Source organism: Bos indicus, chromosome X, assembly GCF_029378745.1.
Source record: "Bos indicus isolate NIAB-ARS_2022 breed Sahiwal x Tharparkar chromosome X, NIAB-ARS_B.indTharparkar_mat_pri_1.0, whole genome shotgun sequence".
Classification (NCBI taxonomy): Eukaryota; Metazoa; Chordata; class Mammalia; order Artiodactyla; family Bovidae; genus Bos; species Bos indicus.
Genome location: NC_091789.1, coordinates 52010797 through 52034989, shown reverse-complemented (window position 1 = coordinate 52034989; position 24193 = coordinate 52010797). Strand labels below are relative to the sequence as shown.

Genomic DNA, 24193 nt, shown 5'->3' with positions numbered 1-24193 from the left:
ACATGTGTCCCCGATCCAGAACCCCCCTCCCACCTCCTTCCCCATCCCATCCCCAGGGCCATCCCAGTGCACCAGCACTGAGCACCCTGTCTCATGTATAGAACCTGGACTGGCAATCCGCTCCACATATGATAATATACACGTTTCAATGCTACCTTCTCAAATCATCACACCCTTGTCTTCTCCCAGAGTCCAAAAGACTGGTCTTTACATCTGTGTCTCTTTTGCTGTCTCACATATAGGGTCATTGTTACCATCTTTCTAAATTCCATATATATGTGTTAGTATACAGTATTGGTGTTTTTCTTTCTGACTTACTTCACTCTGTATAATAGACTCCAGTTTTATCCACCTTATTAGAACTGATTCAAATGCATTCTTTTTAATGGCTAAGTAATATTCCATTGTGTATATGTACCATAGCTTTCTTATCCATTCGTCTGTCGATGGACATCTAGGTTGCTTCCATGTCCTGGCCATTGTAAACAGTCCTGCGATGAACACTGGGCACATGTCACTTTCAATTCTGGTTTCCTCGGTGTGTATGCCCAGCAGTGGGATTGCTGGGTCATATGGCAGTTCTATTTCCAGTTTTTTAAAGAATCTTCACACTGTTCTCCATAGTGGCTGTACCAGTTTGCATTCCCACCAACAGTGTAAGAGGGTTCCCTTTTCTCCACACCCTCTCCAGCACTTCTTGTGTGTGTATGTGTGTCTGCACACACATTTAGCATGTCATATACAACTGTAGTTAGTTGTGCATAAGTTTCTGTATATGGGCTTGTATATTTGGCATGTCTTATTTTTCTTGGACAATAAGGAGTATGCCTTCTACTTCCTTTGTATCCCCCACAGAACATAGTGTGTGTGTGTGTATATATATAAAATAATGTAGATTGCATCGAATAGAGCATCTTAGGAATTTAAAATTATAGGTCAATCTTAAAAACAAAAATTTTATTAAAAAATGATAGAGAACGTTGTAAAGTCCATACAACCTCAGATTAATTTTATATCTTTTATATTTTTCTATTTCAACTACAAATTAATGCCTATTATGATAATTGAAGTATTCCAAAATTCTCAGATGACTTCTAAATCATTAATAAAACAGTAAAATACTTTTAGTGATGTTGCATTGTCAGATATGTTTTACTATGCTCTCATCCTGTGAAAATTGGTAATCTAAGTATGGTATGTATGGTAATTATGAATTAATGACTGATTAATCTTAACTCAACCTTGGGCAAATCTGCTTCTATGTGCTTTCTCAGCTGTTAAACGGGGGAAAATGACTGCTGGCTCACAGGCATCCAGATGAAGATTTTACTCTTTTAAAATAGAATGTGCCAGACAGGTATTTCATGACACAATAACTTTGAAGTTTAGCAATGATGGGACTATGGGCTTCCCCGGTGGTGCTAGTGGTAAAGAACCCACCTGCCAATGCAGGAGATGCAGGAGATGGGGGTTCTATCCCTGAGTTGAGAAAATCCCCTGGAGGAGGGCATGGCAACAAACTGCAGTATTATGGGCCTGGAAAATCCCATGGACAGAGGAGCCTGGAGGGCTACAGTCCATAGGGTTGCAGAGTCGGACACAACTGAGCATACACACAGTGAAAGGACTACCTGCCAGTGAAACTAGAAGGGGTGGCAGATGAGTAGAACAGGAATTTTGAAACTAGAAATGGCTGGGACTCCAAGTTTAACATGACCCTCTAACCACTTCTTCTCTCCATTTTGGCCCTTTTCCCATTCCCAAGCAGAGTATCAAATGATTAGAAATTAGGCCTTACCCCTCCTTTAAGAAAGTGCCATACTGCTAGTTTCTTGTGGTTTTGGAGGAAAAACAGCATTCTATTGGACTCCTCACCTCAGTAATGTCCTATAATGCCTGTTTCTGTGAATGATATTTATGGGTCCCCATTTTCCAGGCTTATTGCCTTGGAAGTTACATAATCAGATCTGAAAGTTATAAAGTGTTGAATTTGTCCAAAATTGAGCTCTTATTCACAGGAGGAGAGCCTGGGACCATTTTTGCTAGGTTAGCTTTCTCCTTTGCTGAGTCTGAGCACTTGGAGTATTTTAGTGTTGGCCTGCTGTGACTCACTGCCTGTCCAGTGGCTTAAGAGATGCTTAACTAAGTCCACAATAGGTATCTCAGATAATGAAACACTGGGATATGCACAAAAGGACATGGTTTTAGGCATTAGTTATGGGGCCATTTTATCATCAGCCCCTATTTCCACTTTCTCAATGCAGCCCAGTAAAATACAATATTTGAGAATCTTTATGCTTTGCCCTTTCTTACACCCCAAACCTGATGAAGTGCAAGTTTTCATCATCTTCCACGTGAGGCAGATCTGCTCCATTCATTGCAGGAAATATTCTTAGCAAACACTTACCCAGTGTGTTCAGCAGCAATCAGGCCATTGATGATGATGTAGAAATTTATTAGAACATGAAGAGAAGAATTACCTACAAGCAATTCCGGAGTATTGGCTACCAGGAGCCAAATGCCTCATAGGCAGAAATTCATTGAATAGCATGCATTTGTTATATGTTGGGTGCCAGAAGTTTAAGCACTCGAGCTCAGACTTGCTATTAAACCCTCCCTAGCATGCGGGCCACCCACCAGTTGCAAGGCATGATGACACGACAGATAACCCGCCCTCCTTGGTAGCAATATGGATACGGGTAGTAACCTAGTAAAGGTTCACAGACGCGGCGACAGTAGCGGTTGCCTCGACGGCAGTAAATACAACAGTAACCTCTCTCATCCAACATGGAGTCGAATTCTATTCCATTTTCAGTCTGAAAGAAGAAGAAACCAGTGTTGGAGGGGAAGAGGTCTGCCAAGCAGGGGAGGAATATGAAACTATAGAAGTTGGGGCCTGGTGAGTAATTAAGTTCCTGAGCCTGATCTTGGAGATATATCAATGGACTAGATCAAGATTGATTTTAGTTTTCTTAATTTAAAATTTTTTTTAAAAACTTAGTTTTATTGAAATAGAGTTGACTTACAATGTTGTGTTAATTTTTTTCTGTACAGCAAAGTGATTCAATTATACATATATTTATATATATTCTTTTTCATATTCCTTTCCATTATCATTTATTGTGAAATATTGACAAGATTGATTTTGAATGAGCCTTTTAGGTATTCCAAGTTTCTTAAATACTTTTTTTGTTGTTGTTAAAACAATGACCAGTCTCCTTTCAGTGACTTTGATCTGAAAAATAGTGAGATTTGTGAAGGCTCTTTGTCTTTTTCCTCTAAACAAGAATAATGTGCACAGAACTCACATAGTCATTGATTGGGAGTTCTTCCTCACTTGCTGCTTGTCTGGCGTGACGGGTCTTCTCCACCTTCACTTGAGGGACCACCCACTGCTCGTTTTGTTCAATGCCTTTTTTTTCACTGGTAGGAAAGTGAAGGTCTTCACCATCCTCCTCAAAGTCCTGTAACTCTGAAACTAAGGTAATACACACAAAGTTGTGATGCAACCACTTTGCTTGGGGGACTAGCATTGGGGGATAGAGATTTTCATTGTGTCTTCTCACTGTCCTCATTTAGGTATGCATGAACCACTTTTCCAGGGTTCTGTAGCTGACATTTTAAGGTCTTCCAAAAGAGATCTGACCATTCCTATGTACACAGACACCTTTGCTCATTTGGCATCAGACACTTACTGTTTTGCTTTATTAGCATGTTAAATTAAAAATTGAGGGCAGGATACTTTGGTGTCTCCCACAATGATTTTACTCATGGTCGGTGCTCAGTAAATATTTTTGGTTGCCTGATTTGATATAGTGTCCTCTGTCCTCCTTCCTCATCCCTTCTCTTTTCTGTGTTAAATGCTTTTTTATTAAACTTTGTATTTAGAAATTATCTTAGATTTATAGAAGAGTTGCTAAGGCGGTACAGAGTATCTGTATATCTTTTCACCCAATTTCCCCTAAGGTTAACATTTTATATAACCACAGTACAATGAGCAAAACTAAGAAATTAGTATTGGTACAATAGGTTGTTGTTGTTTAGTCACTAAGTCATGTTTGACTCTTCGTGATCCCATGGACTTTAGCCCACCAGGCTCCTCTGTCCATGGGATTTCCCAAGCAAAAATACTGGGGTGGGTTGCCATGCCCTTCTCCAGGGGATCTTCCTGACCCAGGGATTGAACCCATGTCTCTTGTATTGCAGGCATTGGCAGGCAGATTCTTTACCACTGAGCCACCAGGGAAGCCCTTTATAGGTACAATAAAATTAACTAAACTACAAACTTTACTCAAATTTCATCATTATCTCCACTAATGTCATTTAAGAGAAGGATGTTGAAGCAGAAGTTGTAGTGTCCAATCCAGGAAACCACAATTGCTTTTTTTTTAAGGTCAAAGAGTACCAATAGATGCCCGCATTGATTAGATCCTTCTCTCTTGGGCAATATAGTGATCTATGCTGTCCAGAATGAGGGAGGCCAAATTTTATGCTAGTTAGGCAGAATAAGATGTCCAAGGACATTTGCCCTCTCTGTGGGCTGACTGGAAGTTGAGATCTGGAGTCTTTAACTCTACCTTTAGCATCCAATTGCTTTTATACTGATTCCTAAAATAGTCACAAAGAAATTGGTATTGCAGTGACCATCCTTTCTTCTGAGGAGAATGCCACCATTTGACATAGAAAATCCTTCTTGAGACAATAGGGCATTATTTTGGCTCTTCTCTCCTCTGTTCTTGGGTTGGGCACATAGTGGTTTGAGCCATAGTTTGGTAGCTCGACTGCAATGAATATAGATGTACAAAGAGAGACAGATTAGCTTTTTGCTATCACTGCAAACATTGGGGTGGCGTTACCTTTGATGGGATATTTAATAGCCTGTCAGCATTAATTTATCTGATTTATAACTTGGCTGTGAAAAATCTCCTCCTCACTGGCTGTCAGCATATACAGTTTCATCTAAGAAGATACAAGCTTATCATTTGTTTTCCTAGAAATGTAGTCTCTGAATGCTGGTAACATTAACCCGTTACTGATTTTGGAAAGCAGAGGATGAAGAGGAGGAGGAGAAAGAGGAGGAGGGTGAAGCCATACCTGCTATTAGAGTGGGATTGATCCAATACATGGTCACATTATCACAAATCTCCAGAATTTTGGAATTTTTAAGAAAGTCTCGGTTTTCAATAGGTTTTTCTGCTGGGACCCAAATCACTGACTGTTCAAAGAAAGTTGTGGTAATTTCTTCATTCTGAGAGAAGAAAGTTGTTCAGGGTAGGGATAGGCAGAGAAATTAATAAAGTGAGTGAGAAATTATGGGATACTGGAAAACACCATATTTCAAGTCTGAATAATAATTATAGTCCCAGAGCTTCCTGTGAAGTAGCTCTGTGCCATGCATACAGTAGGTGCCTTTGGGAGAGTTAGCAACTGGTTCCTCCTTCTCCCCTCTAACTGTAAGTCTGCTCACTGAAACAGCAGCCTTCTCTGCTTAATTTCTCTTAAAGTCAGGAAGGCTCTCTGTCATTTTCTAGGTCTCTCACTGGGCCAAGTATGTTTTAATTTGGCCTTCTGGAACCTTGAGTGACTTATGTTTGTTTTCTTTTAAATGGATGTTGTGTGTGCATGCTCAGTCACTTGGGTCATGTCTAACTCTTTATGACCACATGGACTGTACCCCACCAGGCTCCTCTGTCATGGAATTCTTCAGGCAGGAATTCTGGAGTGGGTTGTCATGCCTTCCTCCAGGGAATCTTCCTGATCCAGGGACTGAACCTGCATGTCCTGTGTTGCTTGCACTGCAGGCAGATTCTGTACCTGTTGACCCATGGGGGAACCCCTTGGTGTTGTGAGTGCCTGCCTTATTTTAGGCTTATGACTAGGATTGCAAGTTTAATTTGATCACAAGCTGAAAAACACTCCTATAATCCAAATTGGTGAAATCAGTTAAGTAGCACCAGGACCTAATATTTTGGCTTTCAAGATTGCCTGTTAATGGTATAGTTGTAGTACCAAAGATGTCTTTATTTTTTATTTGTTTGTTTTGAAGTCAAGTCTCTAACTTGTGACTACAATGCCCTGACTACTGGTTTTACTCCTTTCATTCTAGATGCTTGGAGTTTGTCTGACAGAATGGTTTTTATTTAGGCAATCTTTCTTTTTTATTGTCAAGAGCACTACCTACTTTTCTGTTTATAATGTTGGAAGTAGTTGTCGTGTATACCTAGCTCTTTTTAAACATATATATATATTTAAATTTACTTGTTTGGCTGCATCAGGTCTTAGTTATGTCACACGAGATCTTTGATCCTCTTTGAGGCATGAAAACTGTTAGTTGAAACATGTGGGATCTAGTTCCCTGACCAGGGATCGAACTCTATGCCCCTGCATTGGGAGTATGCAGTCTTAGCCACTGCACCACCAGGGAAGTCCGGTATACTTATCTCTTAATCTCCTGGGCTTTGACAATTTACCCAGTACTCTTAATTAGGTTTTTCCTTTTCTCTTTTGTTTCCCTCTAGTTTTATGGTTTCACTGTTTTTATTCTTTGAAATATGGCTATGTGTAATTTTTCTCCTAGTCATTTAAAATTCTTCATCTTAGCTCCTTTGTTCAGGAGTCTGTAAAGACCTTGGTATGCACTGAAAAGGACTGTATAGAATGAGGTTGGTACACTGACTAGCTTTGTTAGAAAAATCAGGGCTATTTATATAACTGTTCTGCATGTTTAACATGTGCAAACTATGGATGCAATGGTGAGGGAAGTACAGAATAAAAAGTTTTTGTCATTCAGGATCACAACTTTGTCTCATAAAAAAATCTGTAGCCTAAGTACAAACAAATAGGATTTTCTTGAAGATAAAGCAATTTCACTATCATGAGATGAATACTTAATGTTATTTAGACAATCTGGCAAAATTAACTGAAAAATAAATTATGGCCAAAATGAGACACTGTGGGCCTTGCAATCTCAAAAACGACAGAATGATCTCTGTTTGTTTCCAAGGCAAACCATTCAATATCACAGTAATCCAAGTCTATGCCCCAACCAGTAACGCTGAAGAAGCTGAAGTTGAACAGTTCTATGAAGACCTACAAGACCTTTAAGAACTAACACCTAAAAAAGATGTCCTTTTCATTATAGGGGACTGGAATGCAAAAGTAGGAAGTCAAGAAACACCTGGAGTAAGAGGCAAATTTGGCCTTGGAATACGGAATGAAGCAGGGCAGAGACTAATATAATTTTGCCAAGAAAATGCATGGGTCATCACAAACACCCTCTTCCAACAACACAAGAGAAGACTCTATACATGGACATCACCAGATGGTCAACACCGAAATCAGATTGATTATATTCTTTGCAGCCAAAGATGGAGAAGCTCTATACAGTCAGCAAAAACAAGACCAGGAGCTGATTGTGGTTCAGACCATGAACTCCTTATTGCCAAATTCAGACTGAAATGGAGGAAAGTAGGGACAACCACTAAACCATTCAGGTATGACCTAAATCAAATCCCTTACGATTATACAGTGGAAGTGAGAAATAGATTTAAGGGCCTAGATCTGATAGATAGAGTGCCTGATGAACTATGGAATGAGGTTCGTGACATTGTACAGGAGATAGGGATCAAGACCATCTCCATGGAAAAGAAATGCAAAAAAGCAAAATGGCTGTCTGGGGAGGCCTTACAAATAGCTGTGAAAAGAAGAGAAGCGAAAAGCAAAGGAGAAAAGGAAAGATATAAACATCTGAATGCAGAGTTCCAAAGAATAGCAAGAAGAGATAAGAAAGCCTTCTTCAGCAATCAATGCAAAGAAATAGAGGAAAACAAAAGAATGGGAAAGACTAGAGATCTCTTCAAGAAAATCAGAGATACCAAAGGAACATTTCATGCCAAGATGGGCTCGATAAAGGACAGAAATGGTATGGACCTAACAGAAGCAGAAGATATTAAGAAGAGATGGCAAGAATACACAGAAGAACTGTACAAAAAAGATCTTCACGACCCAGATAAACACGATGGTGTGATCACTGACCTAGAGCCAGACATCCTGGAATGTGAAGTCAAGTGGGCCTTAGAAAGCATCACTACGAACAAAGCTAGTGGAGGTGATGGAATTCCAGTTGAGCTATTTCAAATCCTGAAAGATGATGCTGTGAAAGTGCTGCACTCAATATGCCAACAAATTTGGAAAACTCAACAGTGGCCACAGGACTGGAAAAGGTCAGTTTTCATTCCAGTCCCAAAGAAAGGCAATGCCAAAGAATGCTCAAACTACTGCACAATTGCACTCATCTCACACACTAGTAAAGTAATGCTCAAAATTCTCCAAGTAAGGCTTCAGCAATATGTGAACTGTGAACTTCCTGATGTTCAAGCTGGTTTTAGAAAATGCAGAGGAACCAGAGATCAAATTGCCAACATCCGCTGGATCATCGAAAAAGCAAGAGAGTTCCAGAAAAACATCTATTTCTGCTTTATTGACTATGCCAAAGCCTTTGACTGTGTGGAAAACAATAAACTGTGAAAAATTCTGAAAGAGATGGGAATACCAGACCACCTGGCCTGCCTCTTGAGAAATATGTATGCAGGTTAGGAAGCAACAGTTAGAACTGGACATGGAACAACAGACTGGTTCCAAATAGGAAAAGGAGTTCGTCAAGGCTGTATATTGTCACCCTGTTTATTTAACTTATATGCAGGGTACATCATGAGAAACGCTGGACTGGAAGAAACACAAGCTGGAATCAAGATTGCTGGGAGAAATATCAGTAACCTCAGATATGCAGATGACACCACCCTTATGGCAGAAAGTGAAGAGGGACTAAAACGCCTCTTGATGAAAGTGAAAGTGGAGAGTGAAAAAGTTGACTTAAAGCTCAACATTCAGAAAACGAAGATCATGGCATCTGGTCTCATCATTTCATGGGAAATAGATGGGGAAACAGAGGAAACAGTGTCAGACTTTATTTGAGGGGGCTCCCAAATCACTGCAGATGGTGACTGCAGCCATGAAATTAAAAGACGCTTAACTCCTTGGAAGGAAAATTATGAACAACCTAGATAGCATATTGAAAAGCAGAGACATTACTTTGACAACAAAGGTTCGTCTAGTCAAGGCTATGGTTTTTCCTGTGGTCATGTACGGATGTGAGAGTTGGAGTGTGAAGAAGGCTGAGTGCCGAAGAATTGATGCTTTTGAACTGTGGTGTTGGAGAAGACCCTTGAGAGTCCCTTGGACTGCAAGGAGATCCAGCCAGTCCATTCTGAAGGAGATCAGCCCTGGGATTTCTTTGGAAGGAATGATGCTAAAGCTGAAACTCCAGTACTTTGGCCACCTCATGCGAAGAATTGCCTCATTGGAAAAGACTCTGATGTTGGGAGGGATTGGGGGCAAGAGGAGAAGGGGATGACAGAGGATGAGATGGCTGGATGGCATCACTGACTCGATGGATGTGAGTCTGAGTGAACTCTGGGAGCTGGTGATGGAGATGGAGGCCTGGCGTGCTGTGACTCATGGGGTCGCAAAGAGTTGGACACGAGTGAGCGACTGATCTGATCTGATCTTTCTGGGGGGCAGCACCACATGTGGAAACTTGGTTCCCTGACTAGGGATTGAACCCATGCCCCTTTCAGTGGAAGTGCAGAGTCTTAACCACTGGACTACCAGGGAAGTCCCTGCCTTTAACTTTTTCAGAAAAGAAATCTTGTCATGTCAGTTTGGAATGTCATTGTTGGCTGGCCCAACTCAAAGTCTTACATTATTTTCTGTAAAAAGCAGTATGTGATACTGGATATAATAGCTTTTAATCTTATTCATTCTCCTTTCATCTTATTCTTGCCTCCTATAGTAGTCTCTAATATCCTAGAAGTTGCTCTGTTCCTCGGATGCATCCAAATTGAGTGTGTGTTATTAACTCAGTCATGTCCGACTTTTGTAACCTCATGAATTGGGGCACGCCAGGATCCTCTGTCCATGGGATTTTCCAGGCAAGAATACTGGAGTGGGTTGCCATCCCCTTCTCTGGGGGATCCTCCCGATCCAGGGATTGAACCTGGGTGTCTTGCATTGCAGGCAGATTCTTTACCGTCTAAGCCACTAGGGAAGCATCCAAAATAGGCTTATTTAAAAAAAAAAAAAAAAAGACTCCCAAACTTTTCACTTGCCATAGACCTTGGGAGCAGAGCATCGTCTTTGGGGGAAATCCTTTTCTTGGAAATTCTAGGAACTTCTGTAACTTCTGTAAGAGTCTGTAACTTCTCTGGAAGTTACTGGTTCTGTGGGAACCAGCGACAGCCATGAGACTTGGAAAATGGAAAGTAAAAATGATCCCCACACCACCTCATCCCTGCAAATAATAAATAAAAGTAAAAGAAAAAGGTAAATGGGTAGATGAGAATTAAGATGGAGAGAGTTGGGCAAGAGAAAAATGTAAAAGAACCTAGGAAAGAGAGAAGAAAAAGAAAGAGGTATTTATAGTACATAGAGTGGTCTCTGTGCTATTGGGATAATTTCATTTTAGATTTGCCAGTTAAGCACTAAGAAAACCAACCCAACCCATTTGTTTCTTCTGGCTATAGTCACAATACATCCTTAGCTAAGGTTCCCCTCCTTCCTCCACTGACAGCAACATACCATAATTATTGTCAGAATATCATGGAAAAATGAAGAGTCTCCTGGGCTTTATTGATGGCTGTATTTTAAGCAATAATCCTCCATCTCCCACTAGGCCTACAAGGGCCACTAAGCTGTTGCCCTGATGCACTAGGTTATCTTACCCTGACCTAGGGGTGTGCTTTCAGAGAATTTGTATTACACTGTACTTCTAACCTTCTTTGCTTTTTCTTTTCTTAGTGATATTAAGGATAGATTATTCCATTAGCAGCCCAGCATAAAATGGTAAGATGAATGAACTGAAATATTTTTTTAATTTTTAAAAATTTTTATTTACCTGGATGTGCTGGGTCTTAGTAGTGGCATGTGGGATCTAGCTGCCTGACCAAGGATGGAACTCAGGCCCCTTGAATTGGAAGTGTGGAGTCTTAGCCACTAGGCCACCAGTGTTAGTTGCTCAGTTGTGTCCCTCTCTTTGCAACTCCATGGACTGTAGCCTGCCAGGCTCCTCAGTCCATGGAGTTCTCCAGGCAAGCATACTGGAGTGGGTTGCCATTTCCTACTCCAGGGGATCTTCCCAACCCAGGGATCCAACCTGGGATTCCCACATTGCAGGTAGATTCTTTACCATCCAAGCCACCAGGGAAGTCCCTTAATTTTAATTTTTTTATTGAAGTATAGTTGATTTTGGGCTTCCCTTGTGGCTTAATCATAAAGAACCCACCTGCCAATGCAGGAGACACAAGAGATGTGGGTTCAGTCCCTGGGTCAGGAAGATCCTCTGGAGAAGGCAATGGCAACCCTCTCCAGTATTTTTGCCTGGGAAATCCCATGGACAGAAGAGCCTGGCAGGGCTACAGTCCATGTGGTCACAGAGAGTTGGACATGACTGAGTGCACAAGCAATAGCAATATAGATGATTTACAATGTTGTGTTACTTTCAGGTGTACAGTAAAGTGATTCAGCTATATATTTAAGTTATCACAAGATATTGAGTATAGTTCTCTGTGCTATGCAGTTGGTTGTCTATTTTATATATGGTAGTGTTGAACTAAAATCTTTATTTCTTATTTTAAACTTTTATAATTTGCATTGGGGTATAGTTGATTGACAATGCTGTAATAGTTTTAGGTGAACAGCGCAGGGACTCAGCCACATATATACATGTATCCGTTCTCCCCAAAACTTCCTTCCCATTCAGGCTGCCATATAATACTCAGAAGAGTTCTATGTGCTATACAGTATGTCCTTGTTGGTATCTATTTTGTATATAGTAGTGTTGAATTAAAATCTTTAGAATAGGTGAATGTCAAAGTGTGACAAAAGCAGCAAGGATCCCGAGTGGCCCTGGGGCTTTTGTTTTGGCAGGATTGATTTTGTTCTTCTAGCTCACCACTCTTACCAGAAATCTTTGGTTTGGAAGCAAATGCACATAAGCCATGTTAATGGCTGCTATCCTTAAGTTAATTTTTAATTTTTATTGAAGTATAGTTGATTTACAATGTTGTGTTAGTTTCAGGTGTACAGCAAAGTGAATCAGCTATATATATATATATATATATATATATATATATATAAAAGTTGTTATAAGATATATAAGAGTATACACCCTTATGTTCATAGCAGCACTATTTACAATAGCCAAGACATGGAAGCGACCTAAATGTCCATCAACAGATGAATGGATGGAGAAGATGTGGTACATATATACAGTGGAATATTATTCAGTCATTAAAAATGAAATAATGCCATTTGCAGCAACATGGATGGACCTAGAGCATTTACTTAGTGAAGTAAATCAGACAGAGAAAGAGAAATATCATGGCATCACTTATATGAGGAATCTAAAAAAATGATACAAATAAACTTATTTTCAAAATAGAAACAGATTCAGACTTAGAGAATGAATTTATGTTTACCAGGGGGCACGGAACAGTTAGGGACTTTGGGATTGCCATGTACACACTGCTATATTTAAAACGGAAAACCAACAAGGACTTACTCTATAGCACAAGGAACTCTGCTCAATATTCTGTAACAACCTAATTGCGAAAATAATTTAAAAAGAATAGTTATATGTATATATATAACTGAATCACTTTGTTGTACACCTGAAACTACACAACACTGTTAATCAACTGTACTACAACATAAAATAAAAAGTTAAAAAAAAAACTAAAACTAAAAAAAAAAGAAAAGTACAGTGTTGGACCTAAAAGCATCAACTTTAGTTTTTGAAAGGTCTGAGTTCAAGATCCCAATCTGCTCTTCTCTAACTGTGTAACACTGGGCAAGTTACTTTTTGGTTCACATCTGAAAATGGGGACAATAATAGTACCTGTCTATAGGATCATTGTGAGAATCAAATAAGAGTAAAGCATTTAGTACAAAGTCTGACACATAATTAGTCCCCAACAAATTATGGCTTTTACTACTACTGTCATTCTTACATACCTCATCTATTTCTTCCTCTGGTTCAGAAAATTCAGGAATCACTTTAATCTGAGTTTTGATGAAGCATTTTTGAAGACCTACAAAGTAAATGCCAGTGTATCCCTATAAAACAGACAAAAAAATAAGAAAACTTTCTGAAGTAGCCACAATTAATGAGTGTCATGATTTGTTAGGGCCCCAGGCTGGCAAAATTTGAATTCAAAAGGAAAGCTTTCTCTTATAAATTAAATGGAGGCTACAGGTTATTTTTAACTTGACTCAAGTGTTCTAATATTTTAAGTGGGAAGCCTTAGGGAGAAAACATCCAACTTACATTTTTAAAGTCATGTACTTCCAATGTTTCATCAGTGCCATTTCCACTTCTGAATATTTCAGTTTTGGTAATGGGATCAATTTCCATGTAAATCTTCTTCTTCTCTCCATTGCTGTAGAAAGTGTGCTCCATGTCATATGTCTGGGAGAACAAAGGAAAACAAGCTGTAAGATACTCAGTATGACCACCAATGCAGGTAGATGTAAGAAACTTGGGTTTGATCCCTGGGTCAGGAAGATCCCCTGGAGGAGTGAATGGCTACTCACTCCAGAATTCTTGCCTGGAGAATCCCATGGATAGAGGAAGCTGGCAGGCTGCAGTCCACAGGGTCACAAGGAATCGGACACAACTGAAGCAACTTAGCACACACACACAGATGTCTGTTCATGGTGATGGTGGTTTAGTAGCTAAGTTGTGTCTGACTCTTGCGATCCCATGGACTCTAGCCTGCCAGTCTCCTCTGTCAATGGGATTCTCCAGGCAAGAATACTGGAGTGGGTGGCCATTTCCTCCTCCAGGGGATCTTCCCCATCCAGGGATGGTCTCCTGCATTGCAGTCAGATTCCTTACCACTGAGCCACTAGGGAAGCATGTTCGTTCATAAGACACTTTAATTGGGTAATATCTGGGGCACATTCTTTTTCCAGAGCCTTTGTAGAGAGGTGCTGTCTCAGCAGCTTGCTGTTGGGAATTCTCTGAGACTTGAGATTAAAGTGAGGTGTTTTTTGGCACTAGAGCTGATACGGGGATCCCTTCAGAGTTAGTATTTTGTATTCAAGCCAAGTTGTTGAACTAATTACTAAGAATTCCAACAGTTTTTCTTGGCACCCTTGACTAAATAGCAAATGATATTTTGCAAAGCAGTCTATAAGGTGTTTTTCCCTTATGGTAAGAAAAGGAACCGCCAAAGACCTCTACTGCTTCTTTAAACTGCCACTTCCCTTTCTAAGTACTCAAAGGTCACCCACTTTCTTCCTGTGAAATTCAGTAGGGCTGAGAAAGAGATTTGAACAGATTTAGAATGCTTAGGTATTGCTCTTTATCTCCTTATCTACCAAGAGATTTAATATTGCCTTACCAGTCTTGGTTATGTCCTTTTTAAGCACTGAAGACCATTGTCTTTGGCGAATATTAAGTAAAAGTCTTACCCTGACCTCAACTGCTTCCTTTTGCCCTTTAAACTCCAGGAAACATTTACTGCCTTCCCCTAACCTTCTCTGTTATGGGCTAACAAAATCTATTCAGTTTATTACTGAATTCTCTTTTCCAAACTAGATTCAGCTGACTTTAAGTCTTCAGGTTCTCCTGCATATAGAATTTAATAACCATGAATTGTAATATGCACTATGTAATATGGTATCTTCCAAGAAGAGCACCTTGGTAAAGCTAAATATCAGGTTACTCCTGAATGGTTGAAACAAAACCCCAGACTCTCTGCTAACCTCTAAAAGAGACCGTCCTCTTTCTAAGGCCCATAGAATATCCCAGTCTATTAACAAGCCCATTGCTTATAATTGAGGACGTGTTACGTTGTTGTTGTTTAGTTTCTATGTCGTGTCTGACTCTGTGAGAACCTGTGGACTGTAGCCCGCCAGGCTCCTCTGTCCATGGAATCCTCTAAGCACGAATCCTGGAGTAGGTTGCCGTTTCCTTTTCCAGGGGATCTTTCCAACCCTGGGATCAAACCTGGGTCTCCTGCACTGCAGGCCGATTCTTTACTGCTGAGCCACCAGGGAAGCCAGATGTGTTTACAGCTAGAAGCATAAGAAAAACCCGAAGGAATTTGCTATCACAAACCAGGGCAGCCCTGATGGTGTCATATGGAAGTCTATCTTATCCCTGTTGTTAGGAGGCCTTTTGCTATCACGTTTCTTCATATTCATTTTTCTTTATGAAAAGCATTTGGTAAACTGAAAGCCTGAAAAAGCAAGTCATCCACAGAGCCAACGTTGCTTTCTAATGATTCTGTTCCCAGTGGCAGTCTTTTAGAGCTTGCACTGGGTTGGGTTGTTTTTTAATGTCTGCCAGTGTCTGTGACTGAATGTTAGATTAACCTGGTCAAATTTTCCCCACCTCAAGTAGAAAAACATGTTGGAAGGGCTTGTAGAAGCACTGTTACCTCAAGTGTGAAAAGTTGATTTAGTTACTGAATAGGAAAGCAAGAGACAATGATATTGACCTCTTTGCTGCCCTACAGTAACTTAGACATGGTCAGAGCTGAAATAATTGTTGAATACATTTTTATCACCAATGGCAAATTCTTGGCTTCCTAAAGAAATTTGAGCATTGGCAAGGTCTTTTAAGAGACAACATTTTAAAAGGGGAAGGAAAACACTATTTAGAACTTTCCAGCAACTGCAGAGTTAACACAGTGAGTCTGACTTGGTTTGTGACAGGTAGCAAATTCCCTTAGACTTGTTATTTGCTTCTAGTTATAAATTTGTTCTGAGTTGCAGCTCTGCGGCCAGCCTGAGAAACTTCTACCTTATGGCAACAAATTGAGCTCTCAGTGGGCCTGACCTAAGTAGAGGAGAGAGGCATCTAATGCAGATTCAGCCTTGTCAGATCTCTCAACAGGGTGGAATTTCTTTAGAAATACTATCCATTGCTGAGACAAATGTCGACACCACCAGTCACTGGGGGTGGGGTGGGGTGTTTGTTTCATCAGTAGCACAACTGATGGATTATTGCACGGAAAAATGAGGTTAGAGACTAGGGGCTGTTGGAACGCTGCCTACCTGGGCAAAAGAGAAAATACAGGCTGTATTTTCAATCATTGGGAGAAGACTATGGAACCATACTGGTGACATTTAGGATTTCAGTGTACTTCTGTGGAATGAATTTTCCTGCACTGTTGGCAATGCACTTCACTTGGACACCTTGCTAGATGAAAACTATTGGAAACTGCCACGCTCAGCAGATCCTGATTATTTTCAGCATTCTTTCAAAGAGTTTTGTTGTTGTTGTTGGGGGAGGAGGCATCCATTCTGATTGTAATTATTAACCAGCATGTTGCCTTTTTGTTAATAATGATAGTGGGATCAGAATGACTTCATTTGTATGTGAATTCTGGGTGGGAGGTGGGGGCTATATATTCACTCAGATGGAATTCCATTATCAAAGGTGTCCTTTTGGAACAAACTTTGTCTAGAAGATGATGCTGGTGGCCCACTTTGGACTGCTTAGGGATGAGTTTGAGCAAATCCAGACATGCTGTCTTGTCCGAGTCCCCATGGAGCACATTGCTTAACTGGCCCATATGAAGACTGAGCTCATGCCTCTGGCTTTAGAAGTACTTTTCTTTCTACTAAGCTCACTGGCTAAGGGGCTAAGAAGGGTCTTTCTGGAGATGAAGGAATAAATGATTTTGTCCACTCTGGGTGTAAACTAAAGCAGAGACAGGATGACTTGTCTGAGAGAAGTGTGAGTGGGCTCCTCATACCTCATTTCAGACTGCCTCTAAGTCAGCTTTATTCCAGGAAGGACAGAGCAGGGTCAGAGTATGATAAGAACACTTCTGCCAAACTGGCAAATTAGGGCAAGTTAATCTTTGGTGCTTCTAGTTTCCCTTTTCTGTACTTTTTATATCCTGTTCCTTTTGCGCCTTTCTATGCCTTCCTCCTCTTCCCATCTCCCTCTATTCCTCTGTCTCCTGTCTAGACATCTAGGAATTTCGTGATTTTTCTGATACTTTATATCAAAGAAATCTATCTGGCAAATGATTTCACACGAAGATATTAGTGATGGGCATTTGTTTAAAAAATTGAGTTTGATACTTAACTCAAAGGAAAGAATTACTACTGGTGGATTTTAAACACAATGGCAACAAGAATAAGAGATATTTTAAGGGCATCTTTCCTGCACCACTCAAATGGGCTCCAGCTCCATCCACAGGTAAGGCTGATCTCAAATACCAAGGACCAGAACACTGGAGTGGGACAGGTAAACCAATGGGATGAGATATGACTCAGAAGTAAAGTGAGATATATATGTGGTGAAGTCCAAGGAGTGAGAGATATAAGAGGAGTGCACTGATAAAACATGGAGAAAACACAGACTCATTTCTCTTCCTTGCCCAGGAATTCTTTCCTCAGTGCAGTTAAATCCTCCACTCAGGCAGCAAATGAGCCCTAACATCCCTCTTTCACAGTTTGCTGTGCTTTCAGGCCTCCATTTGTGACAATCTCTGAGATAAGAAAAAAAAAAGCTTTTTATAAAGAGTGAAGCTGCCTGAGACCTCAGTGTGATAGATCTGTTTGGGGGCAAGTAGCTTTAGCTTGTCCTGAAAAAGTATTTGAGCACATTTGGCTTAGGTTTGTTTTTTGAAGCCTGTGATTAATCTAGCTGTTCTTCTCTCCACCGTCCTTCTTTACTGTCTGTTTATGAGGTACACCCTCCAAAGGTGAAATACATGCTCAGAATAGCTGGCTAGCAGATGTTAGGCTGGAAGGAAGGGAAGGGAATGTATTGTGCCGTATTATTACCGAACTAGCTTGTGGGAATTAAAGGGCCTCTGGGTATTTCCTTAACTAACACAGAGCAGACACATTGTTTCTTATGCAAAGTTGGACTTCTGTATCTTCAATCACCAGTTCTCACCCCTGGAAAAAAAATTGACTAGGCAGCACAGACATTCCTCTTTTTCAAAAAGAAAAAAAAAAACAAAACCCACATTTCTTTCATCTAGAGATTCAAGCTGACTTGGAAGTTTTTCCTACCCACTACCCTTACCACTCCTTATTCTTAAATGCAGATGAAGAATAGTGGAAAAAATCTCTAGACCAGTTTCTAGTCCTAGCCTCAGCTCTGCCACTTACAAGCTGTGTGACTTTGGACAAGTCACCAGATGTCTCTGGAGGCTTGGGTCCCATCTTTATCTCTCACCCCTTGCCATATGCAATGTTGAATAGTTGACAAAATTAATTGTCTTTCTAAATTGAAGTATAGTTGATTTTATCCTCTAGGGTAGGAAATGGAAACCTGCTCCATTATTTTTGCCTGAAAAATTCCATGGACAGAGGAGTCTGGTGGGCTACAGTCCATGGGGTCACAAAGAGTCGAACACAACGACTGAGCCACCGGCTGATAGACTGGTAGCTACGACTAACAATGTTGTGTTAGTTTCAGGTGTGCAGGAAAGTGATTCAGCTTTTCAGATTCTTTTCCATCATAGATTATTACAAGATATAGAATATATATATATACAAGATATAGAATATATCCCTATGCATACAGTAGGTTCGTGTTGTTAATCTATTTTATATACAGTAGTTTGGCAAAATGAATTCTTTTCAGATTTGATAGACAGAGGTCAAGTTGAACTGTTGAACTACTACTACCTGTTGATTCCTGAGCTACTTCCTTACAGTAGCCACAGCCCCTCTCTTAGCCACTAAAGGACAGCTCCCTTTGAAGACCTAGGGTTTTTCTGGCTGGTACCATGTGATTTGCCAGCAATGCTGCCTTAGGAGAATAAGGAGACTGAATACAAATGTGTTCCTAGGAGCCAGAGTCCTAACCTATGTGATTGATGCGGACCCTCAACAACACAGAGTAAGAGCTGACTCAAGAGAGTTTCTAGACAACGGTGGACTTCACTTTTGCATGGTTTGGGAGGAAAATAAAATTTTAAAATGCTGACATGGCACCATCTGGTAAAGTTCAGTTCCCCTGCTAAATAGATTCCAGCTCCATCTTTCACTTGAGAGGATGAAATGCTTCTCCAGACCCACATTTCACCCACCAAACTGGAAAACCCGGGGAACTCAGGGAAGAAAGTTGTATCCCCTGTGTGCCTACAAGGGGAATGAATAAAGTTGGCCCTGGCCAATATTAGTATTAGAGAAATAGCCTCAAAAAAGCCAGATCCTGACTTATCAGGAAAGTGCTTTTTCTGAGCAAAGGATTTTCAGGCTAGAATGCTGTTGTGTTTGCAGTCCTGAGTGAAACTCTTTGAATTGTCATCTGCAGTTGATGTGAGGGGGAGGGCAGACAGATGCCCACCTATCCTAACCATTCTCATTTCATCCTGTTTATATGCAGGAGCTGAGGGGACATCTCCAGGAATCTGCGGATTGCCATGTGGGTCTTAGGACTTAGGCTTTCCAAATAGCCCTAAAATCACCAGGCAGTTCCTATATATGGCAGGAAGGGCAGCCTTTCATTTATTTAATTAATTATTCTTCTGCCTCATTCTACAAAGGATTGGAGGGAGGATAGGCTACAAGGTCTGTGCTATATCTATCAACTGTTGGTTTAAAAGCTGGGATTTTTCTGCCTTGTTTTCTCCATATTGAATAAATTAGCTGGAGAGTTGATTTCTCCTTGTTTCAAGTTCTATGTGTGATACAGGGAGCCTTAAGCAAGAATGTATCTCTAGGGAATCTGCTTCAAAGATGACTGGGCAGTCACTGCATGGAAGTGGAGCCTTGTGATGCCCTCTTGAAACCTCTGGGACTGAATAGGTACCCTCTGCTCGGTTTAAGAAAGCTGAATATAGAACTCAATGGACTGGCTTTCATTCAGCTCGAGTGGCTTCTATACGTGGCTGTGGGTTGGGGATCTGTAGCCTGTAAGGGAGTGAAGCAGTTCTCTCAAAGTTAGTCTTCCTTGTTTCACTTTATTTTCATCCCTTCCTCTCTCTTTTCTGTGTGCATGTGCTCATGCCTGAGGTGTGTGGAGAGAAGGAGTCCATCATAGCTTACTTCCCATTTCAGATCAAAAATCTGGATCTTTTGTCCACATCAAGGTGGGAGGTAATGGGAGGAGGAGGGGAGAACTTACTGGCATGGAAATGTCAACACCAGATGTGGAATGTTAAATAAACACTTTATTATAAGCAAATGTCAAAAAGCAAAATAAAAATGAGGTGTGGTTGGAGGCTAGAGGAGCAAACATTAAAAACTTGGAGGGAGTCCTGGGATGCCAAACACATCACTGTCATCCATGAGCATAACAGCATCACCAGTTCTCTCCACCAAGGTCCCCACAGTCTCCATAGGTCCCACAGTCTTGTAAAGGAAAGTCCAGAAGATCCTGGGTTTTCATCTGCTAACTGATGATTCTTGCCAGACCATACTCTTAAGGGGAGCCTCTTTAATTTGTGCAAGATGCCTGGATCATTTTCCTCTGCAAATCTTCTTCCAAGACTAGTCTGACTTCTCTTCAGTTCCCAGCATTTATTAAGTCCTCTCTGAGGCAGCCTTATTAGCAGCCCTAGCCATCGGAAACCTAGATGCTCCCTGGGGCTCTTTGTCTGGGAATTGAAGGTAGTGGACTTAGTGGAGCATCCACATCTCCAACTGGGTCCTTGGTTTGCAGTGGACCTAACCTGGTCTTCTGGGGCAAGGCCTGGACTTCAATATCAAAGGCAATAAATCACAACTCCCCATTGGAATGAAGAACAAACAACTTTTGTTCACAGTAGAAAAAAGTTACCTCAGGAGACACCTATGTATTATCTTTTACCAGATTGCTTTGCGTTCATTTCTGAGAATTCCTTTGCTAAAAAGTTACATACTCAAATGGATTACTTCTTGAAAGATTTGGTTCTTGATAAACTTTATTTACTAACATACCCCACCTCTTCTTTGCCCACAGTGACAAGATTTGACATTTGGTTTGAGGAAATTACAGGATTGCATTAAAAAGCAAACTGGAGTGAGAAGCAAAGATGATATAATACAAAAGCAGAGGTGACCATGGGCTCTGTTAGTGAGCTTGACACCTTGTTAGATAAAAGCGAGGTCCCCACACAGTCATTTATAATTACACTGAGACAAATAGCACTGCAATTTTAGGAAAATACAAAATTTTTCAGAATAAGATTTGCAATTACAATGGCTACAATAAAACCAGAAAAGTCATAGAGCCCCATATTTAGGCACATACATATTGGTGGCTGAAAGGGCTAGTGACTGACTACACCCAGTTAAGTACATTATGGTCATGAAGGACAAACAGTTTATTCTCCTCTTGTGCTCATGCTCAATCACTTTAGTCGTGTCCAACTCTTTGAGACCCTAGGCTGTAGCCCACAAGGCTCCTCTGCCCATGGGATACTTTAGGCAAGAATGCTGGAGTGGGTTGCCATGCCCTCCTCCAGGGGATCTTCTCTACCCAGGGACTGAAACTGTATCTCCTGCATCTCTGCAATTGCAGCCAGATTCTTTACCTCTGAGCCACTGGGGAAGACCAATTCTTCTCTGTCCCATCTGTAATTGTCAAGAGGACCCAAGATTCAATTTGTGGGGCAGCGTGTCACCTTGGGAATGAGTTATGTAATAGCAAAATTGGATCAGAATGTATCTTGGCACTCTTATTTATTTACTATTTCTTTCCTGATCTTAATTACTTTGCCAACTTTGCTAGCCTCAACGTTAGATGGCTTCTCTAGAAAAACATGTGAACAGAAAGTAGTTGAGAAGCAGAGAACAGTGAGAATGATAAGAGAAAGGGCTAACTATATGCAATGGATGATGCAAAAAATCCTTTCTGGAGCAAGGTATAAAAAAAAACAAGCAAAGAAAGTTCACTATTCTTTCTCCTGTTTAAACTTGATAAGGTAGCCCCTGGGACTAAATGAAAGTCAGTATGGCAGCAGAGGTGAAGAATCCAAAGGGTGTTATGTCTTACTTCTCTGTTTTTTTTTTTTTTTTTTTTAGACATTTGTCCAGTTGACTTCTGGCTCAGCTGGTAAAGAATCCGCCTGTAATGTGGGAGACCTGGGTTCAATCCCTGGGTTGGGAAGATCCCTTGGAGAAGGGAAAGGCTACACATTCCAGCATTCTGGCCTGGAGAATTCCATGGAATGTATAGTCAGTGGGATCGCAAAGAGTCGGACACGACTGAACGACTTTCACTTTCACTTTTCACTTTCCAGTTGACTTTCTATTTTCTATACCCCCAGTGTCCTTCCTTATTAATCCATATTATTTTCTCTTTGCTCCTATCACTCCTTTGGCTCCTAATGGTTCATGCTCAGTCACTTCAGTTGTGTCCAACTCTGTGACCCCACGGACTGTAGTCTGTCAGGCTCCTCTGTCCATGGGATTTTTCAGACAAGAATACTGGAGTGGATTGCTATGCCCTCCTCCAGGGAATCTTCCTGACCCAGAGATCAAACCTGCACCTTCTGTTTCTCCTGCATTGCAGGTGGATTCTTTATCACTTAGTCACTGGGGAAGCCCCCTAATGGTTCATAACAACCCATTATTTTCTTCTTCCCTTCCCCATTATTTCATCCTGCCTCCTAGATGTGTGCCTTTCCCTTCCTATGTCTGCTAGCAAATAATTAATAACAGTGGTAACAACAGCAACATCCTACACCCTGAAAAAAAATGTGATAAAACCAGAAAATCATCTTCACACTTTACAGCTTGTAAATTTATTAATTCTCTTTCAAATGGAAATTGTTGGCATGAAGGGGCTATGATTTCCTTTGAGTCACAGCTAAACTTGCTCATTGTGTATGAGCCCAGGGGTGACAATAACACTAAGGTACACTAATATCAACTACAGTGGCCTGCTAAGCTTCACTAAATAACCCTAATATCAGAAGCATTCTGAGACATCTGTGATTAATGACTTGGTGTCACTTTTCTACCTTGTGGCATTACTATCTCACTGGGACAGCAACAACTGTGGCTAAACCCTAACATAACACTAACCTGTAGTGAGAAGCTGAAAAGCTCTAGTTTTTTTTTTTTTTTTTTTTTTTGAGTCACAAATAAATGTGAATTCAGGTACGAGAATTACTCCTTCTGAAAAGGAGCTTGCTGCCTGTCCTCACAGGAGATGCATTAAGTCAGAAACGTAATCCCTGAAAATCTTTTGCTGCCATTTCTGGTGGTTTCTTCTTATGTGGTAGCATAATTACTTTTCCATCAGTTTCTGCCCAGATAATTGAAAGAAAGATGAAAACTATTTTTTCTTACAGTAAGAATTTTTCTTCTAGGAGGAACTTTAACTCCTTAAAACCAAGCATTAAAAAAGAATGGATAATTCTACATCTTATCATTACTAACTGAAATACAGAGAAAACTTTGTTCTCCATTGCCAAAATAATTAGGCAGAAAAAGAGTGAACCGAAATCTTGGTTCAGTTTTTCACGTCACCAAAAAATAAATGTAAAACAAACAGTGATTTTCATTTTCAGAGTAATATACATGTCAACCACTAATTAAATTCAATAAACTCAAAACAGAATCTTTGGATAATAGTGTTCATTTACTTACTTTTTTGGGTGTCTCAGGCCAGAAGTGCTTACTCCCCCAAAACAGGACAATAAGAGTTAAGGCGAGGATACCAAATACCAATCCACAAATCTTAAGTAATTTACATATCTTCTTGGATTTAAAAGCTTCTGCCTAAGCAAAATACAAAGAGAACAACAACAAAAAATAAACAATAGCCCTTAAAAATGCAAGCCGTTATTCAAAGTCACTTTTAATTTCACTTTTTAATGTTCACATAGCAATACGATATCTCTGTAAAGCCATGCTTTTGCTCAAAAGGGGAAAAAATATGAATCAACTTACATTTAGAATGTGACAGTCCTCACAGTTCTCTGGAGGATTCTTTGCCATGATCTCTCGGCACACAGCACTCTTTCCCTGCTTTGAGAGGACTGAGAGACCACTGCTGAGGTGGAGTTGCAAGTGAGTCGACTAACAGATGCCAGAGGAGAAGCTGAATTTATATGGCTCAAATATGTCATACCAGAGCCTGAGGGAGCCCAGGGGGCTCCTGTGCTGCGATTTGTTGCATCGATATACCCATATATGTATATAACTTCTGTGCACAGAATTCCAT

The 24193-nt window shown here is 40.5% G+C and overlaps 1 protein-coding gene across 1 annotated transcript; it reads right to left on the bottom strand.

Annotated features, from left to right (window-relative positions):
- Positions 1-2438: 2438 nt before the first annotated feature.
- On the bottom strand, positions 2439-24177 carry TNMD (tenomodulin). Its single transcript, XM_019955686.2, has 7 exons — positions 23920-24177; positions 23617-23748; positions 13382-13522; positions 13069-13170; positions 5095-5248; positions 3309-3478; positions 2439-2816 (listed from the first exon to the last, which is right to left on the bottom strand). Exons 1-7 carry the CDS (start codon positions 23965-23967, stop codon positions 2607-2609), a joined length of 957 nt encoding a protein of 318 aa, XP_019811245.1. The 5' UTR covers positions 23968-24177; the 3' UTR covers positions 2439-2606.
- Positions 24178-24193: the final 16 nt, after the last annotated feature.